Source organism: Sorex araneus, chromosome 5, assembly GCF_027595985.1.
Source record: "Sorex araneus isolate mSorAra2 chromosome 5, mSorAra2.pri, whole genome shotgun sequence".
Classification (NCBI taxonomy): domain Eukaryota; kingdom Metazoa; phylum Chordata; class Mammalia; order Eulipotyphla; family Soricidae; genus Sorex; species Sorex araneus.
This window is the reverse complement of record NC_073306.1, coordinates 139,796,995-139,808,917: the sequence shown is the minus strand read 5'-3', so window position 1 is coordinate 139,808,917 and position 11,923 is coordinate 139,796,995. Positions and strand designations below refer to the sequence as shown.

Genomic DNA, 11,923 nt, shown 5'->3' with positions numbered 1-11,923 from the left:
TGAGTGTGGCTGTGCCTGAGCGTGAGTGTGGCTGTGTCTGTGCATGAGTGTGACTGTGTATATATGTGAGTGTGACTGTGTATATGACTGTGGCTGTGTCCGTGCACAAGTGTGGCTGTGTCCGTGCATGAGTGTGACTGTGTATATGAGTGTGGCTGTGTCCATGCACGAGTGTGGCTGTGTCAGTGCATGAGTGTGACTGTGTATATGAGTATGACTATGTATATATGTGAGTGTGACTGTGTATATGAGTGTGACTGTGTATATGAGTGTGGCTGTGTCCATGCATAAGTGTGGCTGTGCCTGAGCGTGAGTGTGGCTGTATTCATGCACAAGTGTGGCTGTGTCCATGCATGAGTGTGACTGTGTCCATGCACGAGTGTGGCTGTGTCCATGCACGAGTATGAATGCCCGAGCATGAATTGAATGTGACTGTGGCTGTGCACAAGTGTGACTGTGTATATACGTGAGTGTGGCTCTGTCCGTGCATAAGTGTGGCTGTGTATATATGTGAGTGTGGCTGTGTCCGGGCACGAGCGTGGCTGTGCCTGAGCATGAGGGTGAGTGTGGATATATGTGAGTGTGGCTGTGTCTGCTGGTCATTCCGCTGCTTTCCGGATCACAGGTACTGGACATGTAGGAACTCGCTCGCGTCTACACCCGCCTGATGTCCAGGGAGAACTGCTTCTCCCTGCCCCCAGCTAAGCCGCCTTCCTAGTGTCCTGTTTGTTTTTCTTTTTTTTTCAGATTAGGGCTTCCCTGTGCTGTGATATGTCCTCCATCTCAGTCTCTTGGAAGGACGTGTGTCCCCGCTCTTCGTCACAGTGTGGGTGTGCAGGTGGACACGGAGTCCCACTAGCCCCAGTCTGGCATTTCTGCTCGCGTCTCCCCCCACAGCGTGGCCAGGTTCTCAGCACTCACCTCTGCTTCCTGCTGGGGGAACAGCCCACTTGGGGAAGGGCCTCACTTCCCACAACAGTGTCCAGGCCAGTCTGCCCCGAGCAGCCCTCTGCCAGCAGGAATATTGCTGGCGATGCGAGGAAGGTGCAGCCCAGGGAGACAGAATGTGTTGGCAGACAGGCCAGCCACCACAACCCGGTACAGGGCCTCAGCCCTGGCCTGTCTCCACAAGCTGGAGTGTCTTCCTAAGGCAGCAGCTGTCCTGGCCCCTCTGCGGTCTGCCCCTCCCTGCATCTCCTTAACCCCGCCCATGGCACTGGAGACGCACCCCTATGTCGAGTCTGTCTCTGCGGTGCTTCCGTGGCCATCCCTCGTCATGCTCAAGGAAGCCCTGGAAGCCAGGTCATTCTTTTTTTTTTTTTTTTTTTTTTTTTTTTGCTTTTTGGGTCACACCTAGCAATGCACAGGGGTCGCTCCTGGCTCATGCACTTGAGAATCACCCCTGGCGGTGCTCAGGGGACCATATGGGACGCTGGGATTTGAACCCGGGTCGGCTGCGTGCAAGGCAAACACCCTACCCACTGTGCTATCACTCCAGCCCCAGGCCAGGTCATTCTTGTGAACCCCGTGCCCAAGGGCTCTTAAAGGGGCATCATGCTAGTAGCAGCCGCATATGGTGGGGACAGTGGTCTGCGCCGCTGATAGAATCTGTTTTCCTTCACACATCGTCATTTCTGTTGCGAGGCCGGCAGAGAGGAGTACCCACAGCAGACCGGGCTTCTCAGAAAGGCATCAGGGGTCTGCTCAGGGCTTTACTCCAGGCAGTACTCAGGGACCATATGGCATACTGGGGACCAACCTGGGTTGACCACACACAAGGCAAACACCCTACCCGTGTACTATCTCTCCAGTCCCCCAAACTCTCAATTCAGTGGGTGCCTTGCACGCAGCTGATCAAGGTTCAATTTCCAGCACCCCATAAGGTTCCTCAAGCACTGCCAGAAGTGAGCTCTGAACGCAGAGCCAGGCGTGAGCCCTAAGCCCTACAATGTCAAGACCCCCAAAAATCATAGTAATAAAACTTTTTTTTAATCGAATCATCGTGAGATACACAGTTACAAAGTTGTTCATGATTGGGTTTCAGTCATACCATGTTCCAACACCCATCCAGTATATACTAAATGTTCAAACACTAGCCGGTATACATTTCCTATCACCAATATCCCCCATTTCCCTCCCGCCACCCCACCTCCCAGCCTGCCTCTATGGCAGCACTTTTCTTCCATCTCTCAGTCTTTCCTGCTGGGCATTATAGTTTGCAGTAAAGGCACTGAAAGGTCATCTTGCATATCCTTTAACCTTTCAGCACGCAGTTCCTGTCCAGAGTGATCATTTCCAACTCGCAAGAATGGTCCCTTCTCTGTCCCTATTGCCTTCTCCCCGCCCCCGAGAGAAAACTAGCTTAATTCCTTGGCCAGTGTTTGGTGGGCAGTGACGGGGGCCAGCTTCTGCCTTGCCAGCAGTCTGGTTCATGCCTCAGGTGTGGGGCGACTGTTCGAAGCACAGGTGGACTTGAGGAATTGGAAGGGAACCCAGCACCCTCCGGTTCAGGAACTCACACAGCATCGCTGAAGGACAACTTCTGGCCTTCAGTTGGCAGGTGACTGGGCCCAGCGTCACCCTGGGCACTGGGTCTGTAGGTGCAACCTGGACGTTTGGTTTATTTTGTTTTGGAGCCATGTCTGGAGGTGCTCAGGGGTTCCTCCTGGCTCTGTGCTCGGGAATCACTCCTGGCGGTGCTCAGGGGACCATAAGGGGTGCCGGTGATTGAACTGCCGCCGGCAAGCCAAACACTTGGCTGACCTGCGATGGACGTCTCCTGACCCATAGCAGCCCGGCAGTCTGGAAAGCCGGGCAGACACTCAGCCCGGTGGTCTGCATCCAGCGACCGTCCTGCCACACACCCGGGTTCATGAGCAGTCAGCTCACGCCAGCCCCCCGCCCCCCACCCCTGTGGGCCTGCTCGGCGGGACACCTAACCCCGGGTCTGAGTCTGCGCCCTGGGGGCTGGGCAGCCTGGGTCTGGGAACTGAGGACCCCGCAGCCTGGGTGGGTGCTCCCCAGGGCACTGATCTGGGCGTGGTGGGCCCGGGGAAGGGGGGGAACCTGGTCGTCTACAGTCTCGTGCTCAGGGATCGGACACGACCTCCAGGCCTCCACCCCCTCCCCAAGAACCCCGCCGGGCCCACCCCGCCCGGGACCCCGCCCGGGAACCCACCCGGGACCCCGCTCCAAGAGGCCCCGCCCCACCCAGCCCCACCCACTCGAGGCCCCGCCCACATGAGTCCCGTCCCCCGCGCGCGCACCCCGACGGCGCGGCCCGGCGGGCGGTTGGCGGGGGCAGGGCCCCGCAGGGGGTGGGGTTACCGTTGAGGGGCGGGGCGGCGCAGGCGCGCTGAGCGGCCCAGCGGTTTCCCGCCCCCCAACGTCGCCCGTGGCGGCCGCGCCCGTCGTGCTCGGGCCGCTCGGCCGCCGCCGCCGCCGTCGCTGCGCGTCCGCCGCCCTCGGGCCCGCCGCCGCGCGCCCCGCCGTTGGGCCGGCATGTCGGGCCCCGGGCCGCGGGAGGCGCCCCAGGCGGGCGGGCCGGCGGGCCCCGAGGGCGCGGACGCGGCGCTGGGCGAGGCGGGGCTGAGCTTCACGACCACCGACCTGAGCCTGGTGGAGATGACGGAGGTGGAGTACACGCAGCTGCAGCACATCCTCTACTCGCACATGGAGGCGGCCGACGGCGAGCTCGAGGCGCGCCTCAACTCGGCCTTCCTGGCGGCCGCGGCGCCCGGCGCGGCGGCGGGCGGCTTCGCGGGCGCGGGGGGCGCGGCGGCGGCGGCGGCGGCGGCGGGGGGCGCGGCGCCCGTGTACCCGGTGCTGTGCCCGCCCGCGCTGGCCGACGGCGGCTTCGCGGGCGCCAACCCGTGCCTGGGCCACATCGACTTCCAGGAGCTGCGCATGATGCTGCTGAGCGAGGCGGCCGCGCCGCCCGCCGAGAAGACGCCCGCCGAGCCCGGCGCGCCGCGGCCCAAGCCCGACGGCGCCGCCAAGGAGGGCGCGGCCGAGGCGGCCGAGGCGCGGGCCAAGCCGGCCGTGCGCGTCCGCCTGGAGGACCGCTTCAACAGCATCCCCGCCGCGCCCGCGCCCGCCGCGGTCCCCGCGCCCGCCGAGCCCGCGCCCGCGCCCGCGCCGCGCGCGCCCGAGCCGCCCGAGCCCGGCGTGGCGCTCAACAAGTGCGTGGGCCGGGGGGCGGCAGTTGGGGCGGGCCGGCGGGAGCGCGGGCCTCACGGCCGCCCCCTGTCCCGGCAGCCTGGTGACCCTCATCCGGCACCCCTCGGAGCTGATGAACGTGCCCCTGCACCCGCCGCCGAGCAAATGCACGACGCTCGTGAAGAACAAGACGGCCGCGGCGGCCACGGCGCTGCAGTTCACCTACCCCCTGTTCACCGCCAACGCCTGCGCCGCCGGCGGCTCCTCGGGCCTGGCGCCCGCGCAGGTGGGCGGCCGCGCCGGGGCGCGGGGCTGGGGGCCGCCCCGGGCCGCGCGCTGACGGGCCGCCGGCGCTGCGCTCTCCGCAGAGCTCCGGAAACTCCTGCGCGGTCCTGGAAGCCGCCAAGCACCAGGACCTCAGCCTGCCGAGGGCGTTTTCCTTCTGTTACCAGCAAGAGATCGAGTCCACGAAGCAGACGCTGGGCGGCAGGAGCAAGGCCCTGCCGGAGCAGGTCTGGATCAAGGTGGGAGGTAGGTGGCAGCCAGGTGTGCCGGCCTGCGCCCTGTGCCCTGCGCCGTGGGGCCTCCTGGACCCGCCACGGCGGGGGTCCTCGGCCCTCGCAGCGGGCGGAGGCCCAGATCTGCGGCCCGTTTCCCCGTGGGGAAGTCTGTCTGCAGGCCAAGAGGAAACCATGTTTCCGTGGCCGGCCAGCTCCTGGGCGCATGTCGCCTTTCCTCTCCCCACTCTGTCCCAGCTGGGGCGGTGGGCGGGAGGCGGCCAAGAGCCAAGAGCGTCAGGAGAGGGTGGCATTGGGAACTCCTGGAAGTCAGAAACTGCTGGCCAGCCTGACCTGGCCCCATCATACCGTCAAGACTCTGAGAACAGTGCCCCCCACTGGTGCGAGAAGCCCAGCTTGCCACAGGCTCAGGAGGAGAGTGGGAAGGGCGGGACCTTTCCCAGTGTCCCGCGTGGGACTCCTCGGCCTGGGGCCTTTCCTGCGTGGTCTTGGGGGGCCCTGTCTGCGCTTCCTTGCAGCGGGGGCCCTTCCGCACAGGAAGGCAGACTGCGGTGCCCCGGGTAGGGGCTGAGGAGATGCTGTCCGTTGTCCCTCGTAATCTTGCCAGAAGACGCGCCATGGGAGGGGGTTGGGGCGAGGTGCAAAGGACTGGAGCATTTGGCCGCCTGCCAGGGCCCGGGGTTCTGTCTCTGGAGTCACATATACCCCCCATGCACAAAGCTGGGCCACAGAAAGCCCCTTCGCACCTGCCTCTGGGCTCGGAGATAGAGCAGCGTGCTTGGAATCCCTCAGAGGAAGCATTTCCACCTGGGTCCAGGCTTTTTGGCTTTTGGTGTGTTTGCTTTTCAATTTTGGGCCACGCCTGGCAGTGCTCGGGGCTTACTCCAGGCTCTGTGCTCAGGGATCACGCCTGGTGAGCCTCAGGTACTGGGGATAGGATCAGGGTCAGCTGCGCGCGAGGCTGCCCCCCACACACACACAGTGTTACTGCTGACAAGGCCGCCAGTGCGGTCCCCAGGGCAGTTTCTGGCCCATCAGGACCTGGGCTGAGCAGGTCGCGGCCCCAGTGCCGTGCTGACCACAGGCATGAACTCAGTGCCTGTAGTCCCCATGCTGTGTCCTTAGGGCTCCTCATCCTTTAACACTGGTGTCTCAGGGCCGCTGAGGACAGGAATGGGGCCCCGGCCAGGAGGACACAAATTAAATGCACTTTTCCTTCTTTTGCAAAGAAGAAGCGCTATGTAAACAGGCGATAAATAAGCGGAATCGCAGCCGCATCCGCCAGCTGGACGCCAACGTGGAGCGGAGAGCCCTGGGGGAGATTCAGAACGTGGGCGAGGGCCCCTCGGCCACCCAGGGTGCCTGGCAGTCAGCGGAGTCCGCACAGGGCACCCTGGGGGAGGCGAGCCACAGCGGGCCCCAGGGAGGAAGGTCCCAGCGCAGGGAGAGGCACAACCGCATGGAGAGAGACCGAAGGTAACCCCGGGGGAAAGGCTTGGTGGGGCCCGACCTCAGCACGCCGGCTTGTTGGGGGGGAGGGGTGAGTGGTAGCTGGGACTGCAGCTGCTGCGTGTGTGGATAGGCGGGTGTGTGTACATGTGAGCGTAGGCGGATATGCATGCGTGTGTCTGGGTGTGCAAGCGTGTGGGTAGGCGGGCAGGTGTGCATGAGTGTGTAGGGGTGTGCATGGGTAGGCAGGCAGGTGTGCAGGCCTGTGAGGGCCTGGGGGGGGTGCATGTGGGTGTATACGTGCCAAGTGCGTAGGTACATGCGGTGTGTGCATGCAGGAAGGAGGCGGGGGCAGTGCGAAGCCTTGCTCAGTCTTGCGGGCTGGCCACCTCTCAGGCTCCGAGAGGACTCTGGAGAGGGACACAGCAGCCCAGCAAAGTGCCCCGGGCAGGCGCATGCAGATGCCGGGTCGCCTCCACAGGTGCACTCTGCTCCAGTACTGGATGCAGGGTCCCCTCTGTGGGTGGCCAGACCTCAGCTTCCAGTAGGAGGTGCTCAGGGATCCCCCGTCAGGGCCTCAGCGCCCAGATGACCCCCGACTCGGACTGTCGGGTTCTCGTGCATGTCGGGGCTCACTGGCCTGGAAATGGTTTTCCCATGGGGCTCTTCTGTGGAACGAGAAGGCAGCTCAATGCCTTTGTCGCTGCTGCATCCGAGTCCGGGCTACACAGCTGGCAGGCTGGGGGGTCAGGCCATGCAGTGGGCAGGTCAGGGACCTGACACAGTCCACAGGTTCCTGGCCACCTCTGCCGGTCCCCCAGTGTCATGAAAAGTATGTCCCAGGCTTCACCCCTGCCCAGTTTTGGGCCCCTTGTTCAGTCCTGGGGGAGGGTGGGGCTGGCACTTGACCTGCAGGAGCCCGTGCTGCGGAGTGGGGACCCTCGTGAGTTCCTGCTCCCTAGGGCCTGCCCCTTCCCTGAGCTCTCAGCACTCGGCGACTCGTGAGTGCCACTGTGTGCTGTCCGTCCCCAGAAGCCTGTCTCCGGCCCGGCTGTGGTGGAAATAGCCTCCGAGCAGGCTTGTCGGGGGTCGTAGTTGGTAGCCGTTCCTGGACCCTTCTTCTCGGGTGCCCCGGAGAACCCCTCTGGCAGGGAGGTCCTGAGGGCAGGTGTGGCTGGCTTGGAAGGTTCGCCTGCCGGAGAAGGCACTTCGGGAAGTGATGGGCTCTCCCACGGCGGCCGTGGCTTCCACTTCTCCATGTGGTTTCCTGTTTGGGCCACAGGCGCCGGATCCGCATTTGCTGTGATGAGCTGAACCTCTTGGTCCCATTCTGCAATGCTGAGACCGACAAGGCCACCACTCTGCAGTGGACCACGGCATTTCTGAAGTACATCCAGGAGCGGCACGGAGATGCCTTGAAAAAGGTGAGTAGCCTGGCGCCACTGGCCTTTGCTGTTCCGAGCCCTGGACTTTGCCGTCTGCTCTGCGCTTGCGCCATGCTCAGGTGTCCTGGCAGGCTGCGGGCCGGTGCCAGCAGGGCCCGAAGGCTGAGAGACCCACAGGGTGAATGAAGGGTTGGACCCGGAATGGGGACATGATGTCTGCTTGGAAAAGTGGCTGGAAACGGCTCCAGCGGCCTGGGCTTTCGGCGTGCCCAGACTGGCCGTGGGGTGGGCGTGGCGTCTGGGGCTGAGCCTGCCCACCTTGGTGCCCCCGACTGTCTGCCCAGGAGGGACTCTGGCGACCGAGGGGGCAAGACAGGGGTGTGCCTGGCTGAGAGTGGGGGGCGACACTTGGCATCAGGGCTTCCTGCATGTCTGGGGGCGGCAGCTGCTGACCCTCCTGTGGCCACGTGACCTTCCCGCCTGGGGCCTTCCTTCACGAGGCTCAGGTTTCACTGTGCCCTCAGCTGCACCTGAAAGCCAGCCTGGTCAGTGTGTCCCGATCAGATCGTGGTCGTTTATGACACTGCTGTGCTTGAGCATCGCTTGGTAAGGGTCGACTATTGGTTTGTGTTTAATGAAATAAAACTTTTTAATTAAAAGAAAAATGACTGTTTGCCCATGTACCTATTAGTAATTCTTCTTGATAAAATTCAAATGACGAGTAAATTAAAATACTCAAAGATTAAGTAAACTGAGCGCTTAATGAGTATCATATTTTGTTCATGCTCTGCTTTCTGGATATTTCTAAAATTCAATCATACTGAATTCGACGATTTCCGAATCAGCGTTAGACTCGTGAGAAGCAGAAAGTGGCAGGAGCAGTCTGGAGGCGTGGAAGGGCTCCGCTGGGACACGGCCCCCATCGGCTCCTTGTTACGCCTCCGTAGATATGCCGCCCCCTACCCCGCCAGCTCCGCCCCCTGCTTCTGTCCGTCAGGCCCCGTGGGAGTCTGCGGGCAGGTGGGGCTCCTGTTGGGGGACAGTGAAGCTGGAGGCTTTGACCCCAGGAGTGGGAGTGGGCATGCAGCTTGAACCCTGTCCCTGCTGGCGTGGGCCCCCTTGGGAAGAGCTGGGCAGGGCAGCTGCTGACTGGCTTGTCACTGGCACCGCACATGTCTCCCGGCTTCTTGCAGCCGCTCCCGGCTCTGGCCCTGCCAGCAAGGCCCTTGGCGCCACCCATGCTGGCTCCTGACCTGTTCCTGGCGTCTCTGGTCTCTTACAGCACCCCCTCTCCTCCTCCTGCGTTGGGGCGCTTCCCCGCTCGCCACCGCGCCTCCTGGCCCCACTGCCGCTGTGCTCTGGCCACACAGCATCTCAAGGTGTTTGATGAGTTGTGACAAGGCCATACAAATTCAGCTAATTGAAAATAGAGGCTAATTGGGGGAGTAGATGACAACGGCTAGCTCAGCCTTGACTCAGCTCGAAGACTAGCACCCCCCCGTCTCCCTCTTCCCCGGACGCCGCAGGACCCAGTGAGAGCAGAAGGATCTCCGCCCTCCCCCACTTCTGACCGAACCGACCCAAACCGTGCCTGTCTTCCTGTGAAGAGTCTTTAGACAGCCTCGGAGAATGTTAAGTCTGAAAACCGGTTGCTTCCTCTGACTTCCATTTAGTTATTTTCCAAGGTAAATGCTGCCTTGCCAGATCCATGTGGGTCCTGCCTAGCTGGGCTCGGGGTGTCAGGAAAGAGGCTGCCATCCGTGGGACCCGTCTGCAGTGGCGTCGAGGCTCAGCCCCCTTCCCTGCCCCCAGCAGGCGTTCGGTCAGCTCCGCTGCAGACAGGGGCAGCTGCTGGGCCTGGGCGGGGCCAGCTGGTCTCGGAGTGCCTGGCCTCCTCCTTCCCAGTGACCCAGCGTGAGACCAATGGTTGGAGCCACCCCATCTCAGTGAGAGGACAACTGCAGTGCTTGCAAGTGGGCCGAGGATGCACGTGCGTTCTCCGGAGAAGACAAGCGGAAGGCCTGGGCATGCCAGGGAAGACAAGCGGCCCCTGGTGACCGCCACGGCCGCACCCCAGAACCACAGACAGCGGGACTGGCGCCTGTAGCCACGGCGAAGCTTGTGTGCTGTTGAGGGGTACGGATGGGACAGCCCTCGGAAACAGGATGGCAGAACCCCTGTCCTCACAACCAGATAAACTCACGGTGGCGAGCCCCCAGTCCACGCACAGATGAACAGAGGAGCCCCCCACCCCTGTCTGCCTTCACACGAGCGGGGCAGCTGCAAACACCGCGGCTCCGTGGTGCATACACTCCGGCTGCCCCAGGGACAGACACACAGAAGGTAGAAGATAGGAGGGCCGGGATCGGTATGGGACCAGCTCAGGGTTTAGTCCAGGGAAGCCGCCAGTCTGGCCACGGACGAGGGACTGGTGAAGAACTGTGGGTGGCGTCCCCGAATTGTCATGAGGAGTGTTCGGAGGTGCTCACACTCTGGCCCTGTGTGTACACACCAGCACGTGCACCCGAAAGCCAGGATTTGATCCTGTCAGAAGGCAGGACAGTTTGCCCTGCACTCCACCGGGTTCAGGCCCCGGAACCCCTACGGTGCCCTGAGCACTTCTGCGTGTGGCCAAAAAATAAAGCTCTGACTATTAGAAAAGCTTCTGGGAAATGTCCGTTGATTTGTGAAACTTACAGGGGTAGAATAGCGGAGCGCAGTTCCCTGTAACTGAGCCAGGGCGCGACCTCACCTGCCCCTCCCATCCTCAGGCGGGAGGTGCCCAAGCAGGGGCATCATAGCGCTGGGCTGCCCAGGCCGCCTTCGGTGGGCAGCTTCGTTCTCTTCCTCGCCAACGTCTTCCCCCTCTTGCCCTCGACTCATTGGAGTGTTGAGTCCTGTGTGACTTCCTGGAGGCAGCCACCCAGCTGGCTCTGCGCTCACAACGTCTGCTGCCCAAGCGGCCTTAACAGTCAAGGCACTACGGCCCAGGGAGTCCTGGCCACTGTTCCCGTGCAGGGATCGTGCGCAGAGAACACGTGTGTGGAGGCAGATGGAAGGTGCTGGAGATGGAGGACACAGGCTCCTCTGCGTATTTGACCGCGGTAAGCGAGATTACAAGTAGGGTTTTGGTCACTGAGACTCCCAGCATGGCTGGGCCTGTGGCCATGCATTGGAAACCCAGGACTGACGGCCGGACAGCAGAGGTGGGTTCCTGTGACTGCGGCCAGAGAGAGGCAGGGCTCGCGGGAGGCTGCTCCGAAGGGGTCAGCTCTCCAGGTCAGCCCTTGGCGAAGGTCGGACTCCTGCTCCCGCTTTCCAGACCTGACGGTCATTTCTTCGCTTTAGGAATTCGAGAGCGTGTTTTGTGGTAAGACCGGCAGGAGGCTGAAGCTGACCCGACCAGATTCGCTGGTGACGTGCCCCTCACAGGAAAACCTGCAGAGTAGCCCTGCGATGGAGATCAAGTGACTGGGCCTGCACCCCGATTCCTGAGAGAGGTGAACGGCCGTTCCTGGGACCCGCGAGCACGCCACGGCCCACGGCCGCTCAGGAGTTTGACTCCGAAGGATGGCTCAGGCCCACGGGACTCCAGTGAGGACTTTGAAAGCACATTTTGTAGAAATATTTCTCTAGAGCCAAATACTCAGCCACTAAGTGTCCTCTTAAACCATTTGAGGATGAAGACATCTTGACAATTAGTAAGTAATTTTTTGATTATCTGTCTGATTCTATCATGTTTTCTTAACATGATAACTTTAAAAAAAACACCTTTGTAATTTCTTTAGTCTTAAAAAGGTACATTGCTTTTTATTTTATTTACATTTAAAATACGCCCTCTTAGCAACTGGACAAGTTAAATTGTACTTAACTAGAAGTAGTTTGGAAATTTTATTTCATTTGTTTGTCATTCCCCCTTGTAATGATTCCTAGTCACGAAGGACTGTGTTGCAAAATGCAGTCCTACATTAAACCTTTTTGCTAGAAATTTTCCAGAGACTTCCTTTCCCGCTTTTGTCCCTAACGGAAACACTGTCTCGTGGACTGATCGCTTCACATCCAGGGTCATTACTTCCTGTGCAATAAACTGTAGAGTTTGGAACTGAGGTTTTCAAATGAGTGGCTTTATTTGTTACAACACATAATACCGTAGGCTTTAGTGCAATACAAAAGTCACCTTCCACGGACTCTGGCCGCTGGTGCAAGTCACTGCCCAGGCTCGCCTGTCCCCTCCCAGAGGGGAGGCGGAGGCCCAGCCCCATGGCCTTGCCCTTCTGTGGCCATCACGGATCTGAAGCTAGGCCAGACCTGCCACCAGGACTCCCTCTTGGTCTTTACGTAAACGCCATGTAAACAAGTGGCTGAGTGATCTCCTGGAATCGTATAACCTTTCTCTGAGTTCCCTCCCCCGCC

General features: G+C 61.2%; 1 protein-coding gene across 1 annotated transcript; it reads left to right on the top strand.

The window, feature by feature from the left end:
- The first annotated feature begins 3,501 nt into the window (after nucleotides 1-3,501).
- TCFL5 (transcription factor like 5) lies at nucleotides 3,502-11,616 on the top strand. Its single transcript, XM_055139205.1, has 6 exons — nucleotides 3,502-4,181; nucleotides 4,258-4,444; nucleotides 4,527-4,689; nucleotides 5,909-6,152; nucleotides 7,408-7,549; nucleotides 10,859-11,616. Exons 1-6 carry the CDS (start codon nucleotides 3,502-3,504, stop codon nucleotides 10,979-10,981), a joined length of 1,539 nt encoding a protein of 512 aa, XP_054995180.1. The 3' UTR covers nucleotides 10,982-11,616.
- Nucleotides 11,617-11,923: the final 307 nt, after the last annotated feature.

What these genes read in the sequence shown, in the direction of transcription:
- TCFL5 (XM_055139205.1), top strand. Translation starts at nt 3,502, where the DNA reads ATGTCGGGCCCCGGGCCGCGGGAGGCGCCCCAGGCGGGCGGGCCGGCG. An exon ending in CCCGGCGTGGCGCTCAACAA is followed by an intron (nt 4,182 to 4,257) that starts GTGCGTGGGCCG and finishes CTGTCCCGGCAG; the next exon opens with CCTGGTGACCCTCATCCGGC. An exon ending in GGTCTGGATCAAGGTGGGAG is followed by an intron (nt 4,690 to 5,908) that starts GTAGGTGGCAGC and finishes TTTGCAAAGAAG; the next exon opens with AAGCGCTATGTAAACAGGCG.